At 68.2% G+C, this 26347-nt stretch overlaps 4 protein-coding genes across 21 annotated transcripts in view; 2 read left to right on the forward strand and 2 right to left on the reverse strand.

Moving 5' to 3' along the window:
* ZBTB46 (zinc finger and BTB domain containing 46) overlaps nt 1-4402 on the forward strand; it is a 33673-nt gene extending 29271 nt beyond the window's left edge. For both annotated transcript variants that reach the window (XM_051829108.2, XM_051829110.2), the window contains exons 4-5: nt 1701-1876; nt 2036-4402. In XM_051829108.2, the coding sequence (XP_051685068.2) occupies nt 1701-1876; nt 2036-2404 (545 nt within the window). In that variant the 3' untranslated portion in view covers nt 2405-4402. The remainder of the gene's footprint in view (nt 1-1700; nt 1877-2035) is intronic.
* A 79-nt stretch (nt 4403-4481) lies between these two features.
* SLC2A4RG (SLC2A4 regulator) lies at nt 4482-9592 on the reverse strand. Of its 11 annotated transcripts, none has more exons than XM_070051610.1 (10): nt 8660-9592; nt 8490-8550; nt 8096-8256; nt 7039-8018; nt 6733-6863; nt 5986-6074; nt 5518-5663; nt 5347-5447; nt 5071-5272; nt 4482-4988 (listed from the first exon to the last, which is right to left on the reverse strand). In XM_070051610.1, exons 3-10 carry the CDS (start codon nt 8172-8174, stop codon nt 4566-4568), a joined length of 2151 nt encoding a protein of 716 aa, XP_069907711.1. In that variant the 5' UTR covers nt 8175-8256; nt 8490-8550; nt 8660-9592; the 3' UTR covers nt 4482-4565. The 11 variants fall into 11 exon arrangements, 9 of the variants coding, with proteins under 9 accessions (XP_069907711.1, XP_069907708.1, XP_051685075.2 ...); XM_070051607.1 differs by having other exon boundaries at nt 4482-4832; nt 4918-4988; nt 5071-5269; nt 8096-8550; XM_051829115.2 differs by having other exon boundaries at nt 4482-4832; nt 4918-4988; nt 8096-8550.
* A 125-nt stretch (nt 9593-9717) lies between these two features.
* Nucleotides 9718-19381, reverse strand: ZGPAT (zinc finger CCCH-type and G-patch domain containing). The gene is made up of 6 exons (XM_051829112.2): nt 18540-19381; nt 11453-11586; nt 11179-11334; nt 10665-10784; nt 10168-10570; nt 9718-10079 (listed from the first exon to the last, which is right to left on the reverse strand). The coding sequence occupies exons 1-6, from the start codon at nt 18974-18976 to the stop codon at nt 9941-9943; spliced, it is 1389 nt and encodes a 462-aa protein (XP_051685072.1). The 5' UTR covers nt 18977-19381; the 3' UTR covers nt 9718-9940.
* Nucleotides 19200-25601, forward strand: ARFRP1 (ARF related protein 1). 7 transcript variants are annotated; one of them, XM_051829117.2, is made up of 11 exons: nt 19200-19236; nt 19379-19477; nt 19596-19683; nt 20051-20133; nt 20504-20570; nt 22322-22422; nt 23195-23341; nt 24011-24158; nt 24372-24442; nt 24996-25096; nt 25404-25601. In XM_051829117.2, exons 2-11 carry the CDS (start codon nt 19385-19387, stop codon nt 25489-25491), a joined length of 987 nt encoding a protein of 328 aa, XP_051685077.1. In that variant the 5' UTR covers nt 19200-19236; nt 19379-19384; the 3' UTR covers nt 25492-25601. The 7 variants fall into 7 exon arrangements, with proteins under 7 accessions (XP_051685077.1, XP_051685078.1, XP_051685079.1 ...); XM_051829118.2 differs by having other exon boundaries at nt 24077-24158; XM_051829119.2 differs by lacking the exons at nt 20504-20570; nt 22322-22422.
* The last annotated feature ends 746 nt before the right edge of the window (nt 25602-26347 follow it).

Here is a 26347-nt window from a genome sequence, read left to right on the forward strand (position 1 = left end):
CGCCAGGGCAGCCGCTGAATCCGTGCCGCAGGCGCCGAGCGGGAGGCTTCCTGTGCGTGCCGGCGCCGCGCTCCCGCCCGGCCGTTTGCAGGGCCTTTGTGGTTCGTCTGCGCTGGTTACTCCGGCAGAGCCAGCCTAAAGGCGTCGCTGTGAGACTCGGAGCGCCCGATCGATCGATCGCTGTTTTCTGTTGCCCTGTCGGAGTGGGGGAGGTGGGAATTCAGGAAGAGCTTTGCCCTGCGCCTCTGGGGGCTGGGAGGCCCGGGTGGAGGCGCTGGCGTGTGGGGGCGAGAAGGGCTGACCTCGCTTGAATTTTATTTGGAAGGCAGAGACGGATCTCCGTCTGCTGGGTCGCCCCCAATGGCTGCAGCAGCTGGGGCCGGGCCGGGCCGGGCCGGGAGCTCCATCCATGTCCCCGGCGGGGGTGCAGGGGCCCAAGCACGTGAGCCACAGCCTGCTGCCTCCCAGCCGGAAGCCGCAGGTGGATTGCGGGAGGGGCGGTGTTGGCCGCAGAAACGGTTTTCACGGCAGCCGGAGGCGGCGCCCTCCGTGAGCAGCACGCTGGTGCTCAGCGCGCGCGATGGGGGCCCTGCTGACCCGCCCCGCGAGCCCCCGTCTGGAGGGGGTCTTTGTGGGGGTGCGTCTTCCCAGAGCAGCCAGCGACAGGCCTGGTCAGCCACGTGCCCCCACCCCGGACACCTGCAGCCTGGGGTGGGGAGGAGGACGGGGTCGCGGGCTGCCTTCCCACCGGTGGCCCTGCCCATGCGCGTGCCCGCGTCTTCACACGGGTGCCAGCGTCCCGGCAGGGCCGCTCCTCGCCGGACACCTTCAGCAGCAACTTGCTGTGTGGTGGTGGTGGGGGTGTCTGCTGGGCCCCCTGTGCACAGCTGGGCCCACAGGTGGCCAGCGTCGTGGGGGTGGTGCCGAGACTCCCCCCAGGAATCTCCCGGGGCGTTTCCCGCACAGGTGATGCTGGGAGGCCCACAGCAGGGCCCCGCACAGCAAGGTGGAGCCTGAGACTTTGAGCAGCTTTAGGGTTAAACCCGTGGCCACCGCGTGTTCCGTGGGGGGTGCCATGCAGCAGGGCTGGCAGCGTGGAGACATGTAGTGCAGGAGCCAGTGCGTCCGGCGTGACCCGTCCTCTGCACCGTGCCCTGCCTGCCTCCAGCCGCCCAGCGCTCACCGGGCCTGGCCTCGGACACCGTTCTGGAAGGTTCACTCTGGCCCTCGCAGGCCGGTGTGGATGACCGTCCACGCCCAGGCTCTCCTGAGCTCTTGTGCCCCGGGCCTGATTCCCGAGGTCATCGTGGGTGTGCAGAGCCGTGCAGAGCTGCGTGTTCTTGTGGGCATTGCGGTCTCAGGTCCGACCGGGGCACGCTGGTGAGGGCCTCGGCTTGGGCTGCAGAGCCCCACGTTGGGCACAGCCGGCTCGGCATCTGCCATTGCTGCCCACAGGGCCTCGGCGGCCCTGCTGCGCCGACCTCCCTCCAAGCCCAGCCAGGCGCCTCCACCTGGACACCCAGGGACAGTGCTGCCTGCCCCTGGCCTGGGTGGGAGCGGGCTCCGAGGGCAGGGTGCCCACGTGCCTGGCGCCGACACTGGCCACCATCTGGGTGGCTGGAGGAGCCGGCAGGCCACAGGTGGGAGGCTGCCCCGCCCACCGCCCACCGCCCGCTGACGCCAGGGCCTGTGTCCCGCAGTGAACGAGTTCACGGTGATCCGGAAGAAGTTCAAGTGCCCGTACTGCAGCTTCTCGGCCATGCACCAGTGCATCCTCAAGCGCCACATGCGCTCCCACACGGGCGAGCGGCCATACCCCTGCGAGACCTGCGGGAAGAAGTTCACGCGGCGCGAGCACATGAAGCGGCACACGCTGGTGAGCAGGGGGGGCCGGCGGGGGGGCGCTCGCCCGCTCGGTCTTCTCCCGGCCCTGCCCGGGGCTGAGCGGTGCGATGCACTCCGTGAGCCAGGGTCTGGGCGACACCAAGCCCCCCACGCTGCCCCCCAGGCCCTCACTGGCTGCCGCTTCCCCCAGGTGCACAGCAAGGACAAGAAGTACGTGTGCAAGGTGTGCAGCCGCGTGTTCACGTCTGCCGCCAGCGTGGGCATCAGGCACGGCTCGCGGCGCCACGGTGTGTGCGCCGACTGCGCCGGCCGCGGCATGGCCGGCCCCGGCGACCGCGGCGGCGGCGGCGAGGGCTCTCCGGAGGCTCTGTTCCCGGGCGACGGGCCCTACCTGGAGGACCCCGACGACCCACGAGGGGAGGCTGAGGAGGAGCTGGGTGAGGATGAGGACGAGGACGTAGCCAAGTGGAAGGACGCCGTGGGCCTGGCGCAGGAGGACTCGCCGGGGCCCCAGAGCCCTCCCGGGGGGCCAGACAAGGACTTCAGCTGGCTCTCCTAGGCCCTGGCTGGGTGGGGGTGGCGGCTGCGTGGCCATGGCACTTGTGGCCCACAGGGTTCTGCACCCAGGGGCAGGGCCACGCTGACCCCTCCCTCCAGGCCCCCCGTGCCCTGCCCCTCTGGACACACGGACACCTTCCAGCCCCTGGGGGTGGAGGAGCAGCTGCAGCCCAGTGAGGGGGCCGTGGGTCAGTGTCTCGGCTGTGGCTGTGGGGCCTCGGGTCAGAGGAAGGCGTTGGGCTCCATGCACACCGAGCTGCGTGTGGCCTGGGCAGCTGGGTAACTGCCAGTGGCCACTGCTTCCGCCCAGCACAGGTCCAGTGCACAAAAGCCCTGCAGCCCTGACCTCTGGGCTCTGGTGCTATCCTCGGGGGGAGCAGGCAGGGCCCCGGCCCCCTCCCAGCCCTGCGCTCTGCGCGCTTCCTGGAGCTCTGCCACGGCTCCCGCTGACCCCGCGGGAGGGGCAGGCGCGGCTCCTGCCTGTTTGCTGCTAACACTGGAGGCGGGCGGGGCCCGGCTGCCGCGTGCTGCTCCAGCTCCGGGGTGATGCCGTGGCCGGCGTGTCCCCAGCGCTGGTCAGCGGCTCACACGCCGCCTGCACCCCCAGCACCCGTCGCACGGCTGCCTCGGGGCGCACGCTCCAACACATTCCAAGCCCTGCTCGCCCGCACCCACCCTTCCCTCCCCCGGGACTCTTGCAAGGTGCTGAGCCGGGTGCCCACCCAGGAAGCATTTTCACGCTTCCTCCAGTCGGTCAACACACGGCTGTCGCAGGGCTGTCACTAACCTCTCGCGTCCACTGCTTCCCGGAAGAAAAGGGAAACCCCACAGAACCCTCACACGGGTCCCTGTGGCCAGCCTTGGGTTCGCATCTTTGTTAAATCAGCCACACTTTGTGCAGCTGTCGGGACGGGCACGCACGCCCCTCCCCTGGGTGCTGGGAGCTCCTCCACCTGCAGTCCTTAAGCCGCAGGCCCAAGGCTCGTGGCCAGCTCTGGGTGGTTTGTTTGCCGCCCTGCTGCCGTGCCGAGGGACAGCGCGGTGCAGCCCCTCACTGACAGAGCCGCAGCTGTGCCTGCCCCGGGCCCGGAGCCCCTTGCTTTTTACCCTTTATCAGACGTCCGGAGCCTGGCCCTCAGCTGCTGCTGTGTCTGGGCTCTGCACCGGTGCCGCCCCGGCCACCCCGGAGGCGCCCCGCCCTGCCCCGCCCGGGCCGTGTGGCCGGGTCCCTCCCGCTCGAGGCTGCCCACATGCAAGAGGCAGACGTGACAAGGGTTTTTTTTTTTTTTAACGTGACTGATTTTTTTTTTAAATTGATGTTCAAACTAATAAATATTTTTTTATGAAGAGGAACGGTTGTGTAGATTGCATTTCACGTCTGTACTTTGGTTTGTGTCGGCATCAGCAGCACCCAGGCGGCCTGGCCCCGGGGGTGGGTGGGGCGGGGAGCCCCGCCAGGTAGCGCCATGGACGCTGGGTCTGAGCCGGAACACGCCGCCAGGACCCGCCAGGGACCGACTCGAGACGGCAGCGGCCTCCAACTTGGCACACCCTCCCGTTAAGAAAGGACTCAGAAAAGTGCAGATCCCGGAGCTCCTGGCGACGTGGAGACCCCCGCCTGCGACACACAGCCCACGAGAGCCACGCTCCTCCCGTCTCGCAGACCCCTCCTGGACGCGGCCTTTCTGGAACCACTGGTCGTGGGGGTGCCGTGTGCTCTCCTTAAATATTTATTTTTTCCAACGTGCTTTCAACCTGTCCACGCAAAGTGACCAGGAAGCGGGCAGCGTCTGGACTACTGATGCCCCTGGGGTCACCTCGAGCCACTGACTTTTAGTCCATGTACTGTAGACGCGCGCAGTATCGGGGGGAGGCTTGGAGCCTGTGCCAGCCCCAGCCCTGGCTCCCGCCTGCCTGGGGGCGCTCTGTGACGGGATTGGCTTAGACGTTCTTGCAAAGCAGTCACTTCAAATAAACGCGGAAACCACCGCTCTGAGCAGACGCGTCCGTGTTTCCAAAGCCGCGTCCCCTTCGCCGACCTCACCCCTCCCCCCCCCAGGAGGCGTGTGAGGCCGAGAAAAACCCCAAAGTTTTTATTTTTCTCCTCGCCTGGCACGGCCCAGGCATGAGACACCTGAGCTTCGAAGACCTGGTAAAAACGTTTAGTGCGGCCGGGGTTGGATGGGCTCAGCGGCGGCCGGCGGGCGTGGGGCCCGGCCCAGTGGTGCCGTCGGCTGTAGTGCAAAACGCTGGCTTCTTGAGAGGCACTTTGGGTGGGGGGACAGGTCCTGTGGCGGGAGGGGACCCAGGGCGGGGCTCAGTCCAGGAACCGCTGGCAGGCCTTCTTCCACCGGCAGGCCGTGCACCACAGCTCCCGACGCTCCATGCCGTACACCTTCCGGCACTTCTTGGCGTCCCCGCGGGGCCTCCTGGGGGACACACAGCGGCCATGGTGCACTGGCCGGCCGGCGGCTCCCTTCTGGTGCCTGCCCTGGCCCCTCAGCCCCCACGCACCTCAGGCTGGCACTGAGCTGGCAGGGCAGGGCGGGCACGCAGGTCCTGACCTCGGGGGGCGCCAGGCAGCCCTGGGGGGAGACACAGCCAGAGCTCGGAGCCCCTCCCGGGCGCACGAGACCGCCTGCACCTACCACCTGTGGTGTCACGCACCTGGTGGGCGGGGTCACTGCGGCCTGCCTGGGAGGGGGCTGCAGCGGTCAGCACAGGGGGCGGGAGCTCCGGGCGGAGGAGAGTGGGGGGCACAGAGGCCAGGCTGGACAGCCCATCGGCCAGCACGTCCACGCCGACGTCCAGCTCCGTGTAGTAGAAGTCCTCCTCGCCATCGCTCTGCTCGGGCTCTGCCTGCCTGCTGCTGGGGACGCACCCGCCGAGCTCAGAGGGCGGCCTGGGCCCCCCCACCCTGCCCAGCCCCAGGCCCCGCCGCACCCCAGGTGCACCAGGCGGATGTGTCTCTGCATGGCGGGCGCCGTGCCCAGCACCGTCCCACAGCTCTTCCACAGGCACTGGAACAGGACCCGGACCGAGCTCTGCAGACGGGGGCTGCGGTCAGCATCAGCCCCCTGTGCAGCCCCCACCCCAGCCTGCCCGCAAGCTCACCTTCCTCTTCCTCATGGCGGGCTCCCCAAACAGGAAGTGGGCTGCCTCAGGGAACAGCGGCGGCTGCTCGCGGCTCAGGTCCCAGCCCCCGTCTCCGCTGCCCGGTGGCCGGGCCAGGGCTTCTCTCCAGGGCTCCCAGCCGGGCTCTGCGGGGACACACTGCTGCCGTCCCGCCCGGCCACCCCGACCCGCGCTGCGGCCCGTCTGCCTGGTCACCTGCGCCCAGCTGACACTGGTGAGCGCGCAGCCTCTCTGAGGAGGAGCCGGCCACAGGGGCCTGCAGAGCAGATGCCCCGCACCCGCCAGGTGGACACAGGACTCCCGTGTGCGGGAGGTGACGTGGAGGCAGCCGGCCCAGCGCCCACACCGCCGTGGCCTCCGCGTCCCTCAGGAAGGCGGCCGCAGGGCCCGGGGGTGGGGGGGAAGCCCTGGGGGGAAGCCCCGGGGGGCACAGGCTGCAGAGCTCACCTGGGCTGTGGCTGCAGGCTGGGGCCGCCAGTGGGAGGGGGCCACTGCACAGGCTGGTCAGGGCTGCGGCGGCCACGACCTCCTCCGGCCTGGGGGAGACAAGGGGGGGCAGGGTGCGGGTGCAGCCCAGCGCGGCCTCCAGGCCCTCCCCGGGCGCGGGGTCCGTGTGCACACGCAGGCTGCCTGATCCTGGCGCTGGGCGGGAGGCCTGGCTCCACCCCTGGCTCGGGTTGCTGAGCCCGAGCGCCAGGAGTCACCAGGGCCGGGGTCTGGTCAGAGCCAGGGTTCTCTGCAGCTGGGCTTCGTGCCACCGTAGGTCCTTGGGACCCTGGCGCCGGGCAGGAGTCTGAGACGCCTGGGTGGGTGGGTGGGTGTCGGGCAGCGCAGGCCAGGCCCAGCCCTAGCCCCTCCTCCGGCACACATTAACTAGGGTTGTGCAATCGCGTCCGCGGGCGGAGCGCCAGGCCTGGGAGGGCGGGTGCTGCCGGCGGCCAGCGGCACAGGCGGGGACCCAGGTCCCTGCCGGACACAAGACACAGGCGAGCCCAGCGCGGGTCAGGCGCCCCAGGACTCAGGAAGCTCCGCCCCCCGTTCCGTGCCCAGCGTCCCCGCGCCGCTCCTCTGGGGCAGGCGAGCAGGGGTCAGGAGCAGAACCTTATCCCAGCACCTGGCGAGTCCTCTTTCGGCCTTCCGAGAGGGTCCCGCACGCGCGCCACCCGCCCGCCTGCCCCGCCCGGCTCGGCTCACCTCTGTGCTGGCACCGGGATGCGCGCCGACGCCGCCCCCGCCCACGGCCCCGGGGCCCCCAGGCCCGCGGCCCCCGGCTCCTGCGGCAGCGCGAACTCCGGGCCCGCAGAGCCGCCGCCCACGCAGGGGCCCTGCGGAGGGGGCAGACTCAGCGCGGGACGCGGCCAGCGCCCAGCCTCGTCCAGACTGACTCGCGGACACGCGCGGCCGCCCCGCCACGCCCCCCGGCCCAAACTTTGCGCAGCTCCGACGCCATCTTTGCAGCCATAGACCCGGGCCGGCGCCCCGCCCCCCGGCGCCCGGTACCTGCGGCGGCGCAGGCACGGTCGGGGGCGCTTGGGCTCGCAGCGCGTCCGGGTCCGGGCCCTCGGCGCCGGACTGGGGGCGTCCGCAGCCCGAGCCGGGCGCCGAGCGGCGCTCCGCCTCCATGGCCGGTCGGCTGCCAACGCTGCAGCGGCGGTGACCGAGTCTTGGACGCGGCCCGGGCCAGGCCGGGCTGGCCGGGCCGCCGACCCCAGCCCCGGATCGGGCCGCCACCCGCGCCACTCCGCCCAGCCCGCCCCCTCCCCGCACGCTCCGCCCCCTGGCGCCCATTGGCCCTCGCGCGGCACCAACATCCCGAGGGGGGCCCCGCCGCGCCCCCATTGGCCCGCTCTGTACCCCACCCCCGACAGGGCCGCTCCCGCGCTGGCCGGGCTCAGCCCCCAGCCCAGCCCCGGCGCCCGCGCGGCCCCGCCCCCAGGAGCGCGGGCTTATCCCCGCGCGCTCACGGCGCGGCCAGGGCCAGGAAGGGGCCGCGTTCCCCGGACACCAGCTTCCCGGCGGGTTACTCTCTAACCCGCGCAACCCGCCGCCCCCGCATCCCCGAGGTCGGAAGGGGGTCTCCGACGCTTCGACGAAGGGCAGGACAGGAGGCGCGCGCGTTTCATGTTCCTGATAAATGCGGTTTATTAGGACGAGGCTCGCGGCCCGGCTGTCCGGGCCTTGTGGGGTCAGCGGCGGATGCACGTGCTGGGGTGCTCGGGGCGGGGTGAGGTCTTGTAAGGCCTGCGGGGGAACGAACAGGTGGGAGCCCCCTCGCAGGTGTCCACTGCCACCCTCGGGCGGAGGGGGGGCCGGGGCCTCAGGCACGCGAGGTCGCGTCTCTCGAGTGCTCATACACGGTTTCCAGGGGCCGCTGTCCAGGCCCAGGTCCAACCACGCCCCAGAGAGTGGCTGCCTTGCCCCGGGGCGGTCGGCCTGCGTCTCCCCATGTGCTTGCAGCCCCTGCAGTCCAGGAGGTCCACCTACAAGAGGACAGGCGCAGGGGTCGGCGCCACCCACACATGCGGCCCTGCGCGGCCCTGCACACGCACCCCTGTACCTGAGCCGGTGGGGCCAACCCGGCCGGGCCCCCTGCAGCTCCTGGGGGTCAGCCTGTCCTGGCCTCCGGCCGCGGGCATACTCAGCTGGTGGAGCTGTGCCCTTGCCTGCAGCACCAGGCTGGCCGCCGGGCCGGCCGCACACTGGAGGTAGCTGCTGGGGCTGGAAGGCAGAGGGGGCTGCCTGTGGCTGGTGCGGGCGCAGGAGGTCCGGGCAGGTGAGGGTGGGGGAGTCCCTAGCCCACCCGGCATCCCCTCTGCGCTCATCTCTGTGGGGCGGCTTGTGCCGGCCGGGTGCGACTGACGGAGCGGAGATGGGCTCCAGTCAGCCTGACAAGGGAGCCGGGTTGTCCCCCACCTGGCCCGCCCTGGCCCCAGGGACAGCCTGGCACTCACCACCTCCACCACCAGCATCAAATGGTCCCGTGGCCCAGCCGGAAGCCTCCGCACCCGCCTCCTGGGGACAAGAGCGGTGTTACTCCAGCCGGAGGACGGGGCCGGAGCAGTCGGCCTGGGTGCGAGGCACTGCCTGCCCGGACGAGAGAACACAAGCCCTGCGGGCTTACCTGCAGCAGGCGATGCCGCCCAGGGCCCCGCGGGTGTGGAGGGGGCCTGGGGGCAGAAGAGAAGGCGCCCACGTGGTGGCCCTTTTGCATCTCGCCCGGGTAGATTTGGCACACGGCAAGCCCTGGCCCTGCCCCAGAAGCACCCACATTCCCGCTCGGCTCTGGGCTCCTGGTGAAGGGTGTGGTGCCCCATCAGCCAGTGAAGGTGACCCTGGTGATGGCCCAGCCTGGCCAGTGAGGAACGGAGGGCAACTGTGACCCGGCCAAGGCCCCAGGGGAGGTCAGACGCCTGGCCTGTGGGCCGCAGACCTCACCCACAGCTGCCCCTGCCTCGGGCCTCACCGCAGTCTGGCCTGAGCGGCGGGGGAGGGGGAGGCCAGACCTGGGGAGAGGCCTCTGGCTGAGCGGCCCCCCACATCCCAGGCCCCAGGCCCCAGCTCTCCTCTGCCCAGGTGGTACCGGCGCAGGTCCTTACCAAGGCCATGGTAGACAGCTCTTCTCAGCCCGTCTAGGGGAGCTCCCTGCCTCACCCAGCAGCCAGCAGCCAGTACCACAGCCTCACCCCAAGCTGGCACCTCCGGGACAGCCTCACTCGTGTCCGCCTCGGGCAGGGCTGGTGACGCGGATGGGCAGCGGCTGTCTCCGACCCTGTCCAGCTGCCCCTCAGGGGTCCCAACTTCTTCCTTCTGTGGTCGCCCCTCACCCAGCTCGCTGCTGGGCAGAACAGGGCACGGGGCCGACCCCCTCGGCTGGGAGACAGGGAGGACACCAGCCTTCCTGGAGCCCTGTGCAGCGTGCCCCCCCCGACCCCCACAGCCTTCCTGGAGCCCTGTGCAGCGTGCCCCCCCCTGACACCCACAGCCTTCCTGGAGCCCTGTGCAGCGTGGCCCCGACACCCACAGCCTTCCTGGAGCCCTGTGCAGCGTGCCCCCCCCCCCGACACCCACAGCTTTCCTGAGCCCCCTGTGCATCGTGGCCCCCCCCGACCCCCACAGCCTTCCTGGAGCCCTGTGCAGCGTGCCCCCCCCGCCCCGACCCACAGCTCAGCCTCCACGGAACACTGATGAAGTGACTTTAATGTCCTAAGGAGAGGCCCAGCACACGGCAGGTGTCCGGAAGTGACCCTCCAGCCCCACCTCCACTGGACAGCGTCTGTGCCCCCGAGGCCAGGGAGCCCACCACGGGGCAGCCTGGGAGCAGAGTCCTTCTTCAGGCAGTGTCCTGGGGTCAGGGCGGCCCCGGGGGCGGGGTCCTGGGCCTCCAGCCCCAGGGGTGGGGCCTCTAGAACTCCGTCATCTTCTTGTGGGTGTCTGCCTTGCTCTGCGCCCGCTGCAGGCCGGCCTCCTGGGCGCGGAGCTGCCCCAGCCGCCGCTGGGCTCCTGCCAGTTTCTCTTCCAGCTGGGCGGCGGCCACGCTGTACCTAGGGAGGGAGCAGTCAGCATGGACCCCGGCCCACTGCCCCCAGGCCAGCCTGCTGCTTCCGGGCCAGGTGTCCGCAGCCTACATACCGGCCGGTGTTCCGGGCCAGGGCCTCCTGGATGGCCCGGATGTCCCGCTGTGTCCGCTCGATCTTCTCTTCCGTCTGGAGGAGCCGCAGGCTCAGGGCCTGCTTGGCGCTCTTGCTGGCGTGGTACATGTCCTTGCCCCTCCTGGACGGGGCCACCTCGGCCTCCGGAGCCCCAGGGGCCTGGCCTTGAAGCTTCTCATTCAGGAAGTCAAACAGGCTCCGAGGGGGCGGGGCACCCCCGGGCCCGCCCCCACGCCCCCGGCTCCGCGGGGCCCTGCTGGCGCCTGCCCCATCCCCCTGCGCCCTCTTCTGCAGGATCTCCGCACACTGGTCCAGCGACTTCCCCCGCGGCAGCACCACCGCCTGCACGGGCTCCACCCTGCCTTCCAGGTTGCGGCCCAGGCCTGGGGAGACAGGGGCTGGCCGTGCTGCTGCTGCACCCCAGGGCTGTCCTGGGCACCCTCCCCCGCCTCCGGGCAGCTGACAGCTCACGCTCACCCTTGCCAAACTCATAGCCCATCTTAGCCAGGAGTCTGGAGCCGATGGCCCGCGTGTGCGCCTCCCAGCCAGCAAAGGCAGAGCTGCAGGTCCCAGTGTCCACGGCGCTCGGCTCCACCACTGCAGGGGACAAGACGGCAGTCACTGGGCCAGGCCAGATCCCAGCTCCCGGGCACGTCCCTGTGCACCTGTGGGCTCGTGACCGCCCCCAGCTCCCCCCACACCTCGCTATGGCCCCTTCTCCAAATCCCACCCTCGATCCTGCCTGCATCGCCCAGGGTACAGGGCCAGGGACACACCAGTCTCTGGAGGGCTGGCCACGCCCACCAGCTTCCCTGCCGGCCACTTCTGCCCCAGCAGTCTGGACGCTGTCTGGACGCCCCCTGGTGCCAGGCCCTGGGGCTGCACGGCCAGTCCTCCCGCGCATGCTCAGCGAGGACCGAAGCAGCAGTCCCCACTGGCCCCGCTGGGCGTCCCCCCGTCCTGGCTCCTGGGCACCAGGCCGTGGCCGTACCGCGGGCATAGCTGGCGCCGTCTGTGTCGCTGCTCTCCGAGTCGGAGGACTCGGTGGCTTCCGTGCGCAGTGGGGGCAGGACGCCGTCGCCTTCCACCACCGCTTCCTTCAGCAGCAGGGAGTCGAACTTGACTGTGTAGTAGCCACTGTCCACATCTGCAAGGACAGGCAGGCTGAGGTGAGCGGCTACAAGCGGGGAGCAGGGGACCAGGCAGGGTCCACCCCAGGGAGGCGCTCGGAGGCCTTCCCAGGAAGGTGACCGGGCCAGCCTCACCAGTGATCCGCGCTGGGTGCCAGAGGCCGTCCTGGTGCTTGGCCAGACACGCAGAGCCGACCTGCAGGGAGCTCAGGTCCGGGTCCTGGAAGGGACGCAGCTCATCGACAGGGACCACCTGCCCGTGGGAGAACCTGCAGAGAGCCACACCGGCTGCTGACGGAGGGCACGCACACACGCGTGTGCTCTCGCACGCACATGCCTGTGCTCACAGAGGCATGCACACACTGGGCCTCTGCTCATCCACGTGTCCTGGGCTACAGGGACCACGTGGCAGCAGCCAGTCTCGCTCCTGCACACACTCAACCTCTGCCTGTCCACGTGTCCTGGGCCACGGTGACTGTGGCCACACCCTGGCCATAGCCTTGGCCCCTCCCCAACGACCCCACCCCAGACAGAAGCAGTCAGTCCCGGCAGACGGGCTGGAGTGACTGCAACAGCGGCGCCTCGACCCTCAGCTCCCAGTGGGCAGCAAAACCAAAACCAAGACCCAGAAGAGACAACGAAGAGGAAATGGCGCGGGCAGACACAGGGCCGTGACCTTTCACCTTGCCCAATAAGACACAGAAATCCCGACTGCATCATTTCAAGAGGGCACGCGTATCTGGCCCTACGGGGGTAGCTCCGCGGCTGCAGCCGCCGCCGTCCTCAGGCCAACAGCTGAGTGGCGGCCGCAGCCGCCGCCGTCCTCAGGCCAACAGCTGAGTGGCGCCGGCAGCTGTGACTGTGCCCAGGATGGCTGGACAGGGCTGCTGGCGGGGGGAGCTGCCAGACACCCCCGCACTCCTGACACAAGCCTCCCAATTCGGAACAGGCTGAGTAGGCCGCAGGCTTTCCTCCAACTGGAAGACCCACGCCTGGGGAGAGGACCCCACACAGGCGCACAGAGCTCACTCCCTGCCCGCGTCGTGCAGGCACAACACGGAAAAGCTGCACCTGGGGTCTGCACGTTTTAGGGTTCATCTATGGGAGAGGCGGAGAGGCCCTCATCCGCTGGTTCACCAAATGCCCACAACAGCCGGGCTGGGCCAGGCTGAAGCCAGGAGCCAGGAGCTCCACCCGGGGCCTTGCAGGGGCTGGCAGGGGCTGGAACACTGAGCACCCCGCCGCCCCCGGCTGCTTCGCAGCTGCAGGAGTGCTGGCCTCACTCACCGCACCGGAGACCGGGCCGCACTCGTCTCACTGCTGAGATACACATCTGTGCCCAACGGTTACGGTTTGGAGCCTTTTGGATCCTGGATCTTGGATCACCTTTAGCTGAACAAGGGCTTCTAGAAATGCCACCATTTGCAAAGATTTAGCAACACAAAGACTTGGAAACAACCACCAACCACAGGAAGGGGAGGGAGGGGAGTCACCCACGTCCACAGAGGGCGCCCAGGGTGACAGAACAAGCAGGGAGCCAGGCAGGTGCCGGGGGCATGCACGCACGCACGCTCCATACCACAGACAACATGGCACAAATTAGCTGGCGGAAAACACAGGTTTTATCTTTTCATTATTAGTTTTTAAAGATTTATTTATTTGAGAGGCAGAGTTACAGACAGACAGGCCTTCCATGCGCTGGTTCACTCCCCAGACCGCTGCAACAGCCAGGGCTGGGCTAGGCCAGAGGTAGGAGCCCGGAGCTCCACCCAGGTCTCCCGCGTGGGTGCGTCACTGCAGCCTCCCAGGAGCGCTGCCGGGGAGCTGGATTGTCCGTGCAGCAGCTGAGACGTGAACTGGGCTCCTGAGGGATGCTGGTGCTGCTGGTGGCTTAACCACTGGGCCACAAGGCCAGGCCCAGAGACGGGCTTCAAAATTCACAAATAAAAAACTCCAACCAATTACCCACCTCCCAGCAGTCACAGATATACATTCCCCCAGCAAGTGTTTAGGACTCTACAAGATACGCCTAGAAGTGGACGCCTGTCACAGCCCGAGCCGCACTCCTGGGCTCCTCCCCGGGTCGGCGCCGGGGGCGGCCACACACGGCAGAAGGGCACGGGTGAGCCAGGCCCTGGCGCCACAGCAGTGACTCCTGAAACTCACAGCTCTGGTCGGGGTGGGCGCAGGCACAGCGCGCGGAGGCTGCCAAGGCACCGGCACCCGCGCCGCTGGCTGCTCTGCTTCCAACACAGCTTCCTGCGGACGTGCGCCCTGGCAGGCGGCAGGGACAGCTGGACACTCGGTCCCCGCCCCCACATGGGAGGCCTGGAACCAATCTCAGGCTCCTGTTTTGTGTGTGTGTGTTTTGACAGGCAGAGTGGACAGTGAGAGAGACAGAGAGAAAGGTCTTCCTTTGCCGTTGGTTCACCCTCCAATGGCCGCCGTGGCCAGCGCACTGCACTGATCCGAAGCCAGGAGCCAGGTGCTTCTCCTGGTCTCCCATGGGGTGCAGGGCCCAAGCACCTGGGCCATCCTCCACCGCACTCCCGGGCCACAGCAGAGAGCTGGACTGGAAGAGGGGCAACCGGGACAGAATCTGGTGCCCCGACCGGGACTAGAACCCGGTGTGCCGGCGCCGCGGGGGGGGGGGGGGGATTAGCCTAGTGAGCCGCAGTGCTGGCCAAGGCTCCTGGTTTTGGCCTGGCCCGATCCTGGCTGTTACAGACACCTCAGGAGCGAACCAGTAGGTAGAAGATCTCTCCTGCCTTTCAAAAAAGGACGGAGAGGAAAGGCGGGGGGAAGAGAAATTATATAAAAGGAATTAAATGGAGATCTGGGTTCCAAAAAAAAGATACACCAGATGGAGGGAGGGCGGGGTGGGCGGACAGCACAGGAGACTTCTGTGCCGTGGTGCAGGAGGCCAGCGCGGCTCTGGAACCGAGGCGCACACACCAGGAGGGAGCCCGGAAGCCGCGGCCTGGCCTGCGGTGCTGAGCGCGCGACACCTGTGTGCCTCCTGCTGGTCTGCTGAGAGCTACAGCGCTCTAAAGAGAAAGCCTCTTTCTAACTCCCCGGGTGAACACAACAGCAGGTAAAGGAAATCAACAGAATCAAGTATTCTGAGAAATAAAGAGAAACAGGATGAACAGGCTCGGAGGCCCGCACACGGCACACGTGCTGCCGCCTTCCGAGCCCAGCAGGAAATCAGAGGGAAAGGCAGGAAAAAGATTTGATAAAATAATGGGTGAAGACTCCCCAGATTTGGTGAAACAGAAGAAAACACGGGGCTGGCGCAGTGGGTCAAGCTGCTGCATGCGACGCTGGCTCCCCCATCAGTCTGAGTCCCCGCTGCTGTGCTCCCGAGCCAACTCCCCGGCGATGCCCTGGGGAGACAGTGGGAGATGGCCTGCGCACTTGAGTCCCTGCCACCCACGCGGGAGACCCGGACAGAGTGCCAGGCTCCTGGCTTTGGCCTGCTCCAGGCCTGACTGTGGCAGCCATTTGTGGACTGAACCAGTGGATGCTCCGTCTCCCCTCTCTGTCACTCTGCCTTTCAAATAAACAAAACAAAGCAGTGGCCAGCTTTGTGGTGCAGCAGGTAAAGCCACTGCATCCCATGTGGGCACTAGTTCAAGTCCCAGCTGCTCCACTTCTGATCCAGCTCCCTGCTGATGGCCTGGGAAAAGCAGTGGAAGCCAGTCCAGGTGTTAGGCCCCTCCCACCCACATGGGAGACCCAGATGGAACTCCTGGCTTCCGCCTGGCCCACAGTTGGCCACTGCGGCCATCTGGGGAGTGAAACAGTGGATGGGAGATGTTTCTTTTTTTAAAGGTTCATTTATTTATGAGGACAGTGCTGTGGCACAGATTAAACCTCTGCCTGCAGTGCCAGCATCCCGTATGGGCACTGGTTCATGTCCTGGCTGCTCCTCTTCTGATCCAGCTCCCTGCTAATGCACCTGGGAAAGCAGTAGAAGACGACCCAAGTGCTCAGGCCCTGCACCCATGTGGGAGACCCAGAAGAAGTTCCTGGCTTCGGACTGGCCCAGCTCCAGTCGTTGCATCCATCTGGGGAGTGAACCAGTGGATGGAAGACCTTTCTCTCTGTCTCTCCCTCTGTCTGCAGCTCTCTCTTTCTCAAAAAAAAAAAAAAGAAAGTTACTGAGAGACTGAGAGGGAGAGGTGGAGAAGGAGGGGAGACGGGGGGGAGGGGGAGAGGGGGAGAGGGAGGGGGGAGGGAGGGAGAGTGAGAGTGAGTCTTCCATCCACTGGTTTATTTCCCAAATAGCCAAAATGGCCAGGGCTGCGCACGGCAGATTCCAGGAGCCTCTTCTGGGTCTCCCACGTGGGTGCAGGGGCCCAAGTGCTCGGGCCATCCTCCACTGCCTTCCCAGGCCACAGCAGGGAGCTGGATGGGAAGTGGAGCAGCCGGGACTCGAACCAGTGCCCAGAACAGGACGTCGGCACTACAGGCAGACGCTCTGCCTGTTCTACCTCAGTGCCGGCCCCTCTAACTTTGACTTTCAAAAGAAATGAATGAATCTCTAAAAGACAAAACAAAATCTACAGATCTAAGAGGCTTCCCGAACCCGCATGGGCTGAGCAGAGTCACACCTGGGACTCACCGCCAGTTACTCAAGGCCGAGGACAGAGAACACTTCAAGGGCTGAAAACACAGGCGGGCACTGACGCAGCGGCTAAGCCGCCCTGGGGGCACCGGCAGCCCTCGCTGAGGGCCCGGTCCTGGCCCAGCTCCCTGCCCGTGCGCCCCCTGGGAGGCAGCAGGTGACGGAGCAAGGGCTTGGGTCCCTGCACCCACGTGGGAGACCGGCCGGGGCCTGGTCCCGCCGCGGCTGCTGCAGGCATTTGGGGAGTCAATGAGTCAAGGGAGAGTCTCTGTAAATAAAATGAAAACAGCAATAAACAGGGAGAGAACTCGTTCTTCATGTACAGGGCACAGCAATCTGCAGGAAGACGCCGCCCAGCGCCGCGTGGCGACAGCCGAGAAACCCGCACCCCACCGGGACGCGGGCCTGTCCCGCGAGGAGCCCCACGGGAGTCACCAGACCGCAGCGACCGCAGCTCAGGCTGACAGGGAAGGGCGGCGGGACAGCGGGCGCGTGTGCACACGCGTGCCGGTCGGGGCTGGTAACTGCGCTGCCTCCAGGAACTCAGCTCCTCCTGAGGCTCGCTCAGAGACCCCAGGGAAGTGACTGGACAGGGCGGCTGAGGGCCAGCGACAGACAGGAAGCCAAGGACCCAACTCTGAGAAGACAGAGCCATCAAAACCGTCAGAACCAGGGCCGGCGCCGTGGCGCAGCGGGTAAAGCCACCGCCTGCAGGGCCAGCGTCCCACGGGGGCGCCAGTCCGAGTCCCGGCTGCTCCACTTCCCATCCAGCTCCCCCGTGAACGATTCTTTCTAAAAATGTATTTATTCGAGAGGACAGACTTTACTGGTTCATCTCCCAGATGCCCACGACGGCCAGGACGAGGCCAGGCCAGGGCCAGGAACTCCATCTGGGGACCCAACGGCCGGAGCCCTCCCTGCTGCCTCCCAAGGCCCACAGTAGCAGGAGCTGCAGGCGGCACTGCAGGGGGACGTGGGGTCCCAACAGCCCCCCACTCCAGTCGAACGCCCGTGCGTGGGCTGGAATGGAGCTCTGATGCACGCCACACGGTAATGGGCCCTGAAACCAGGGCTAAGTGAAGTAAGCCACAGAAAAAGGCGGGGTGACAGGCAGATCCCACTGTGACGTGTGGAGACACGGCCGATCAGAGACAGCAGGGGCTGGCCGGGCCGGGAGCTACGGCAACACCAAGCGGGGGCTGGTGCTGTGGCCGAGGGTGAAGCTGCCGCCTGTGGCGCTGGCGCCCTACTGCAGTGTGGCTTCCACTCCAGCTCCCTGGTCACGCGCCTCGGAAGGAAGCAGACGATGGTCAAGTGCTGGGGCACCCCGGCTCCAGTCCTGGCTCCAGCCTGGTCCAGCACAGCCCAGTCCTGGCTCTGGCTTGGTCCAGCCTGCCTGTGGAGGCCCCCTGAGGAGTGAACCAGTGGGTGGGAGATCTCTGTCTCTCCCTCTGTCACTCTGCCTTTCAAATAAATAAATAAATTTTTTGAATTTGGTGTGGCCTTGTGGGGAGTGAGTCAGCGGATGGAAGATCTTCGTCACTTTGTCTTTCAAATAAATCGATCTAAAAAAGACAAGGAGTGCTGAGCCAGGGCGCGGGCGAGCCTGGGGAGCCCGGCCAGCGGCCACTGCTGGAGGGGCGGCTATTTCCCGGCCAGCTGGTCAGGGAGTCCATCTGGTCACACAGCGTCTGACCTCACAGCCCGGCACAGCGCCCAGTTCCGTCGAGGGAGGGGGTCTGAGACAGTTTTTTGGCCGTCCTCGCCAGACACAGGGGAAACAGAGTCCAACCCGGGCCCCCGCAGCTCCCGGTCAGGCAAGGTCACTGCCGCCAGGGCTCGGCCGGGCAAAGCTCTCCCTGGAGGCGGGGACAGAACAGAGAGGCAGCATCCACAGGGCTGAACACACCGCCCACGCGACACACGCGGGGACGCCTCCAGCAAGAGCAGGCGCACCAACGGCAGAGGGGGCAGACTGCAGGGGACCCACGCAGCGGGAGCCCAGCCCGTTTTGTTTCTGTTGTCTTAAAAGTCCAGGAAAACAACTTTGCAACCCTAGCCGTGCTGGGGCAGGTGTATGTAACCCGCTCTGCAAGTCTTCAGAACGGCCGGGCCGCCTCGGCCAGCAGCGCCCGGCGCCTGCTGCCCCCTCCAGCGGAGCGGCGGGGACGGAGCCCCGAGACCCCGGGCAGGAGAGCCCAGCCGCCCCGCCTGCACGCTACAGCAAGACTCCAGGGAGGAAGCAAGGAGGGGAGACGCGGGAGACGTGCCGGCAAGGCTGGGCCCCGCGTCGTGGCCGCCCCGCCCCCTTCTCCAGCCCTGGCCGCTGCGGCCATCTGGGGAGTGACCAGCGGATGGATGACCTCCAAGTCGTTCAAGTGAACGAATACTTTTACAAAGTCGGGAAGGGAACGCAGGGGCGCGAGACTGGCAGAGCCAGGGCAGCGGGGGAGGTCACGGCGCCGCCCCTGCTCTGCGCACGCGGGGGGACCCCCGCAGGAAGGTACGCTCCACGTCTTCCCGCGGAGCCGGCGGCTGGGCCGCACCGGCTCCGGCCTCCCGCAGACGCGCCCGGGGGTTCCCGCGCCTCACCTGCAGCGCTCCGTGAAGCGGCACCTGCCCTCCAGGAAGAACGGGCAGGGCTTGAGCGCCGCGCGCGTGGGGCACAGGCAGAGCACGCGCACGCGCGCCGCGCCGCCGCGCGCCTCCTCCGTGCCCACCACCATGGCGTTGTGGTACTCGGCCGAGCCCCAGGCGCTGTAGAAGGGGGCGTTCACCTTGGTCCCGCTCAGCTCCTCGGCGGGCGCGGGCGCGGGCGCGGGGCCCGCAGCGGCGGCCGGGGCCGGGGGCTCAGGCGGGGCGCCGGGCCCGTCGGACGCCAGGCCGGCCTCGGTGAGCTCGATGAGCTCCCGCAGGTCCCGCTGCAGCTGGCGCAGGTCGGCCTCCTCGGGCGAGTCCCGGCCGGCGCCCAGGGCGCGCTCCACCTGCTGCAGCTGCGCGCGGTACGTCTGCAGGGCCGCCTCGTCCATGCCGCGGGCCGCGCGGCGCCGGGGGCGCCCTCCGCCGCGTCCGCCCGGGCCGGCCTCCTCCGCGCGGCCCCCGGGCCCCCACCACAGCCGCCCGGCGCCCCTTCCGCCCTCGCCGCCGCTGCCGCCGGCACTTCCGCTCCGCGCCGGAAGTGCCGGGCGCGCGGGGGCCGCCGGGACGCGTCCCGTCAGGCGCCGCGCGGGGTCGGCGCGGGGTCGGCGGGGCCCGGCGCTCGGCTGCTCCGCGCGTCTGGCGGGCGCAGGTAGGCTGCGGGCCCGGGGGCCGTGCGGCCGGGACGCGGGGCGGCGGGAGCCGAGGCCCGTGCGGGAGCCGCCCCCGGGCCCGCCTCGAGCCTGGCGGGGCGGGGCGCGGGCCCGACGGCCGTGACGTGTCTCGGTGTCCAGGGCAGGATGTACACGCTGCTGTCCGGCCTGTACAAGTACATGTTCCAGAAAGACGAGTACTGCATCCTGATCCTGGGGCTGGACAATGCCGGCAAGACGGTAGGTGCCCGGCCGCGGCCCGGAGCGCTGGGCTGGGGCCAGGCCCCGCCCCCTGAGCGGCAGCGGCTCGCGGCCCTGCCTGCACTGGCCCCCGACGCCGCCTGCCCTGTCTCCCCAGACCTTCCTGGAGCAGTCGAAGACCCGGTTTAGCAAGAACTACAAGGGGATGAGCCTGAGCAAGATCACCACCACCGTGGGCCTCAACAGTAAGGCGGGGCCTCTGGCGCGGGTGGAGCCCTGAGCCTGCTGTGACGGCCACGGCCCAGCAGCTGGCCACCGCAGCCCGGCCTGACTGCTGCTGACCCCGGGGCCGCCCTGACCGATGGTGACCCCAGACCCTGCCCTGCCCTCCTCTGCTGACCCCCAGGGCCTGCCCCGACTGATGGTGACCCCCAGACCCCGCCCTGACCGATGGTGACCCCAGACCCCGCCCTGACCGATGGTGACCCCAGGGCCTGCCCTGCCCTCAGCCGCTGACTTCCCAGCAGCGCCAGTGGGTTGTTGGTCCCCCAGGAGCTCTGGCACGTGTGTGTCCAGGGGCAAGGTCACGAGCCTTTCCTGTTCTCTGTCCAGTCGGCACCGTGGACGTGGGGAAAGCTCGCCTCATGTTCTGGGACCTGGGCGGCCAGGAGGAGCTGCAGTCCTTATGGGACAAGGTAAGACGGCCCTGCGCTGCCCCGCCCATGCCATGCTGCCCCGCCCACACCGCGCTGCCCCGCCCATGCCATGCTGCCCCGCCCACACCCACACCGCGCTGCCCCGCCCATGCTGCGCTGCTCCACCCACAAGGCACTGCCCCGCCCATGCCATGCTGCCCCGCCCACACCCATGCTGCGCTGCTCCACCCACAAGGCACTGCCCCGCCCATGCTGCGCTGCTCCACCCACAAGGCACTGCCCCGCCCATGCCATGCTGCCCCGCCCACACCGCGCTGCCCGCCCACACCGCGCTGCCCGCCCTGCCCGTGGTCCCTGCTGTCCCTGCTCCTGTCGGTTCCCGAGTTGCGCCACCTCTTGTCTCACTCAGCCCCTTCCCGGAGTGGCCCCAGAAGTGGTGGTGGAGCGTTCCCCCGGGGCAGCGGGCAGGCGTCCAGGTGCGCAGTGAGGAGAGGGTGCGGCTCATCTGAGGGTTTAAGGAGTTCGGTCCAGGGCCAGCACTCTAGGGTCAGACACAGCCGCTGAGTGTGGGACTCGCAGGCCCGGCTCAGGCTCACGTGTGCAGGGGACGCCCGCGCTGCCGGGTCAGTGTTCCCGGTGAGGAGACAAAGTGGGGGCCCCGGGGACCCTGCCTCCCCCAGAGTGAGTGCACACCTGCTCCCCCCCCAGTGCACACCTGCTCCCCCCAGTGCACACCTCCCCCCCAGTGTACACCTGCTCCCCCCAGTGCACACCCCCCAGTGCACACCTGCTCCCCCACAGAGCACACCTGCTCCCCCCCAGTGCACACCTGCTCCCCCCAGTGCACACCTGCTCCCCCACTGCACACCTGCTCCCCCCACAGTGCACACCTGCTCCCCCCAGTGCACACCTCCCCCCACAGAGCACACCTGCTCCCCCAGTGCACACCTGTTCCCCCCCAGTGCACACCTGTTCCCCCCCAGTGCACACCTGCTCCCCCCCAGTGCACACCTGCTCCCCCCAGTGCACACCTCCCCCCACAGTGCACACCTCCCCCCAGTGCACACCTGCTCCCCCCCAGTGCATACCTCCCCCACAATGCACACCTGCTCCCCTCACAGTGCACTCCTGCTCCCCACAGAGCACACCTGCTCCCCCCAGTGCACACCTCCCCCCAGTGAACACCTGCTCCCCCCCAGTGCACACCTGCTCCCCACAGAGCACACCTGCTCCCCCAGTGCACACCTCCCCCCCAGTGTACACCTGCTCCCCCCAGTGCACACCCCCCAGTGCACACCTGCTCCCCCACAGAGCACACCTGCTCCCCCCCAGTGCACACCTGCTCCCCCCACAGTGCACACCTGCTCCCCCCAGTGCACACCTCCCCCCACAGAGCACACCTGCTCCCCCAGTGCACACCTGTTCCCCCCCAGTGCACACCTGTTCCCCCCCAGTGCACACCTGCTCCCCCCCAGTGCACACCTGCTCCCCCCAGTGCACACCTCCCCCCACAGTGCACACCTCCCCCCAGTGCACACCTGCTCCCCCCCAGTGCACACCTGCTCCCCACAGAGCACACCTGCTCCCCCCAGTGCACACCTCCCCCCAGTGTACACCTGCTCCCCACAGAGCACACCTGCTCCCCCAGTGCACACCTCCCCCCAGTGCACACCTGCTCCCCCCAGTGCACACCTGCTCCCCCCACAGTGAACACCTGCTCCCCCCCAGTGCACACCTGCCCCCACAGTGCACACCTCCCCCAGTGCACACCTGTTCCCCCCCAGTGCACACCTGCTCCCCCCCAGTGCACACCTCCCCCCCAGTGCACACCTGCTCCCCCAGTGCACACCTGCTCCCTGTGGGCTTGGAGCTATTGTCACCACAGGATGCAGAAGTGGCAGAGGTCAGAGTGTGGACACACTGGGCCTGGGTCTCCCCGGGTCCTGGCCTCGGCACTCTCCCTCCACGGTGGCCTCAGGCTGAGGGCCACTGCCTCCCCTCGTGTCTCTGAGCCCCCAGGGTGGCTCCCTCCCCACTCACTCCAGCCCTGCCTGTGCCGGGCCCCGGGTCCAGCACAAAGCAAGGCAGGCTAGCCCCTTCCCCGGGGAGCTCCTGCCCCCATCGGTGTGCCAGGTTCAGCGCAGCCCTGGGGCTGGGCACAGGGCCCTGGCCTCTGGCACTCACCAACTGCCGTGTTTGCTGCTGTCCCGCTTTCTCTTGACCACAGGCTCCCCTTCCCGGACCCTTCTCCCCGCCAGGCACATGTGGACCATCAAAACCAGAGACCAGCCAGGCCCGGGCCTGCTAGTCCAAACCAGGGGCACACAGGTGTTCTTGTCCCACACAGGGGTATTGGATTTGGGACCGGCAGCGTGCAGTGTGGTGTGGGCCAGCACCCAGAAGGCAGCCGGCAGGGTGGGGGTAGTGGAGTCAAGGCTGTGTCACGCCAGGCTCCCTCTTGTCACGCCAGGCTCCCCGTGTCATGCCAGGCTCCCCATGTCACGCCAGGCTCCCCATGTCACGCCAGGCTCCCCTGTGACACACCAGGCTCCCCTGTGTCACGCCAGGCTCCCCATGACACACCAGATTCCCTGTGTCATGCCAGGCTCCCCGTGACACACCAGATTCCCCGTGTCATGCCAGGCTTCCTGTAGTAGGTCAGGCTCAGTGGGCTGGGGCTCTGCACGTTGCCTGGCGGGTCACCAGGTGGCCTTGTAGCCACTGGGCACAGCGTGCACCCCTGGGCAGGAAGGCCATGACACGGCCAGCCCACCAGCGCTGTGCCCTGGGGTGGGGGCATCGTAGTCTGGAGGGGCTGCACCCACTCTGCTGGCAGTGGTCCTGTGGCTGCCTGAGCCAGCAGGGTCTCCCATGGTCACTTGAGAGACAGGAAAGGGGGTGTCTGCAGCCTCTCTGGCTCCCAGCCCCCCAGAAAGCACTCCGGGTGGGCTCTGGCCTGAGGCCGTGTGGGGGTCATGGGCCAGTGATTTCCGGGAGGAGTGACCCCTCCCCACCCCGTCAGGCTCTGATGGTGAGGAGAGCCCCTCCCACTGGGCCCCCTTCCTGCCCCTGTGGCCACCATGTGTCCGTCTCGTCTCAGGCCAGAGCTGTGATGGGCCGTGCATCAGATCGAGGCTGTCACTGTCCGCGTCCTGGCCTCTGGTGCCCCCTGTGTGACCCACACCGAGGTGCAGCTGAGTTCCCGCAGGCAGGGGCCCTCGGGGCCAGGCCTCTGTGGCTCCTGCAGGTGCTGGCCACCTCCGGCCTGTGTGCCCGTCAGGCTGGGCGTGTGGGCCAGCCTCTGGGTGCCTGTGCCGGGGTGGGAGAGGGGGTTCCTCTGGGCAGTGGGAGGCCTTTAGGGCCTGGGGCCTCCCCATGTGCTGTCTTCGAGGGGCCCTGCTGGGCGTGGTGGCCGGGGAAGGCCCTCGCTCAGACCTGCCTTTGGGGCTTCCTCGCCCAGCTGTGGTGCACCCCCTGCTGGCTGCCCCCGTGCAGTGCTCGCCCTACCTGTGCTGGGTGGCGGGGCGGTGCTGTCTGCTCCGCGTGCACCTGGGCTTGCTTGTGGGATAGAAACCTTGCCAGGCTTGTGGCTTACGTGGGCACCCTGCCTGGCCCTGCTCGCCGCCCTCTGGCTCTCTCAGACCCAGCGCTAACCACATCTGGCCTGCAGACGGGCTGCTTCACGCGTCGGGCTGACTGCTCTCCATCCGTCTGTTGCCCATGCTCAGGCCGCACGCAGGACAGGGCCCTCAGGTTCTGGGGAGGACAGGAGGGAGCGGGGGACCAGGAGGCGGCCGCTGGGCCCTGGTGTGGGGCTGACTGCTCCCGTCGGGGCTTGTGAACTCAGTTCCTGGGGTGGTCACACACCTGTCCGTCTCCCTCTTCCTCGTGGCCTCTCCTGCTGCCTGTGCCGCAGGGCCCAGCTAGGGGGCCTTGGCCGGCGGCAGCCCCAACCCTGCATCGCCTCCCGCCTTCTCTGCAGTACTACGCGGAGTGCCACGGAGTCATCTATGTCATCGACTCCACCGACGAGGGGAGGCTGCTGGAGTCCAAGCAGGCGTTCGGTGAGTGTGGCCAGGCCTCTCCCAGGCAGGGGGCCACCAGGTCCAGTATGGACACCCGTGTGTCCAGATGCTGCCTTGCCAGGGGCCCCTGAACACGTGGCCCGGAAGCACTCCGGGGGGTGGGGGACACGTGGCGGCCTGGCCACGTCACAGTGTGGTCAGGGCTGGGCTGCTGGATGCGGGATGCCAGGTGCTGCCTCTTGCCCTCCACAGAGAAAGTGGTCACCAGTGAGGCGCTGGACGGTGTCCCTGTCCTGGTGCTGGCTAACAAGCAGGATGTGGAGGTGAGCCCCCCCCCCCCGCCCCCAGAGAGCTGCTCCAGGGCCTCACTTCCGGGCTCAGACCCTCCGGGAATCACCGGACCTGAGCTGTGCCGGGCGTCTTCTCGCCACTGGAGGGAGCCCAGAGCCCAGTTCTGCTGGGTCCCCGGCGGGGAGCTGGTCCCTGAGGCCGGCATCTCTGCCAGCCCCACCCCCAGAGCCGGGATCCTGGTGACATGGGCCCTGCCGTCCAGGAAGTGGGGTGAGGTCCTGGGGCAGCCCTGCTCCCACTCCCAGGCCCTGGCCCTGTCTCACCGCCTGTGGCTCTGCCCCTGGTCCTGAAGCCGCTAACAAGGAGGGGCATCAGGACTGGGCAGAGCACATGGCTGTGAGCGAGAGCCCGCCCCAGCCCGGAGCTCGCCAGGAGCCCTGTGCGGGTGCTGAGGTCCTCCCTGGGCACGGCCGGCTGCAGGCAGGCTCTCGCCGTCCACAGTGGACACACAGCCCAGGCCGTGTGCTGGGGACAGGGTGGACGTGGCCTGTGGTGGGGCTGCCCTCATGGCCTCCCCTCCCCCAGCCTTGCCTCTCCATCCCTGACATCAAGACGGCCTTCAGTGACTGCACCTGCAAGATTGGCAGGCGTGACTGTCTGACCCAGGCCTGCTCGGCCCTCACGGGGTAAGTGGGCCCTCGCCCGGCTGGCCACCACGGGTCCCATGTCCCACCTCACACCCCCTGCTGGCCACTGCCGGTTCCACGTCCCACCTCATGCCCTCTGCTGGCCACTGTGGGTCCCACCTCACACCACCTGCTGGCCACTGCGAGCCCCACCTCATACCCCCACCTCATACCTCCTGCCCTCCCCCTCCTGGCCACCGCGGGTCCCACCTCACGCCCCCTGCTGGCCACTGCGGGTCCCACTTCACACCCCCTGCCCTCGCCCTGCTGGCCACTGCGAGTCCCACCTCACACCCTGTGTCTGCAGCAAAGGCGTGCGTGAAGGCATCGAGTGGATGGTGAAGTGCGTTGTGCGGAACGTCCATCGGCCACCGCGGCAGAGGGACATCACATAGGCTCGGCCACCCGCGTCCCGGACACTCTGGCCCCTGGGCCGCCCGCTGGGGGGGGCTTGCTGCGCCCTCCCTCTGTGTGCTGTTTTCTCTAAGACAAATGTTGCTGGACACCCAGGCTTCGCTGTGGGGAGGGGCCACTGCACCGAGGGCGCCCTGGGCAGGGGTCTGGATGGAAATGGGGCAGGAGGCAGTAAGTGCGGCCACGGCCTCTGCCCAGGGTCCTGCAGGTGGACTGGGGTCTGGGCCGGCCTGCTGGAATGAAAGGCCTGCTGGAGCCCTGGGCTCTGACACAGCCTCGGGATGGGCGGGGCCAGGAGACCTTGCTGGCTCCATCACCTCATCTGAGCCCGGGGCAGTGCGAAGTGGTCAGTATCCTTGCCCCTCTCCCCTCCCTTGGCCAGGCCTGGGTGGGGCAGCGTGGACACAGGTGTTGGGCCAGGGCTGGTGGCAGGGGGTGCACAGGCCCTGCAAGTGAGGCTGGCCCTCCCCATAGGACCCCTGGAGCTGGGAGTGCCCAGTGCAGGCCAGGTGGCGTGTGGAATAAAGATGCCTGACTGGCTCCTGGCTCCTGCAGGCAGCCAAGGGGTGGGAGCTGGTGTGGGCGGCTGCTAGTCCTGGGGTCGCTGCAGGGGACCTGTCCCCCCATGAGTCAAGCCAGGGGTGGCTGTGCCCAGCTGTGGAGCTGAGGCCGTAACCACTGAGAGCAGGATTGGGGGCTGCACCTGCCACCGGCCGGCCATTCCCAGCAACCCTGCACAGAGCCCGTCAGCTACTGTCACAAAGTGTCGCAGAGCAGAGTTACAGGGAACACACACCGCAAGTCTGCTTTGGTGCGGCAGGTGTGCGTGTGAATAAA

The sequence above is a fragment of the Oryctolagus cuniculus genome, chromosome 11 (assembly GCF_964237555.1).
Source record: "Oryctolagus cuniculus chromosome 11, mOryCun1.1, whole genome shotgun sequence".
Taxonomy (NCBI): Eukaryota; Metazoa; Chordata; class Mammalia; order Lagomorpha; family Leporidae; genus Oryctolagus; species Oryctolagus cuniculus.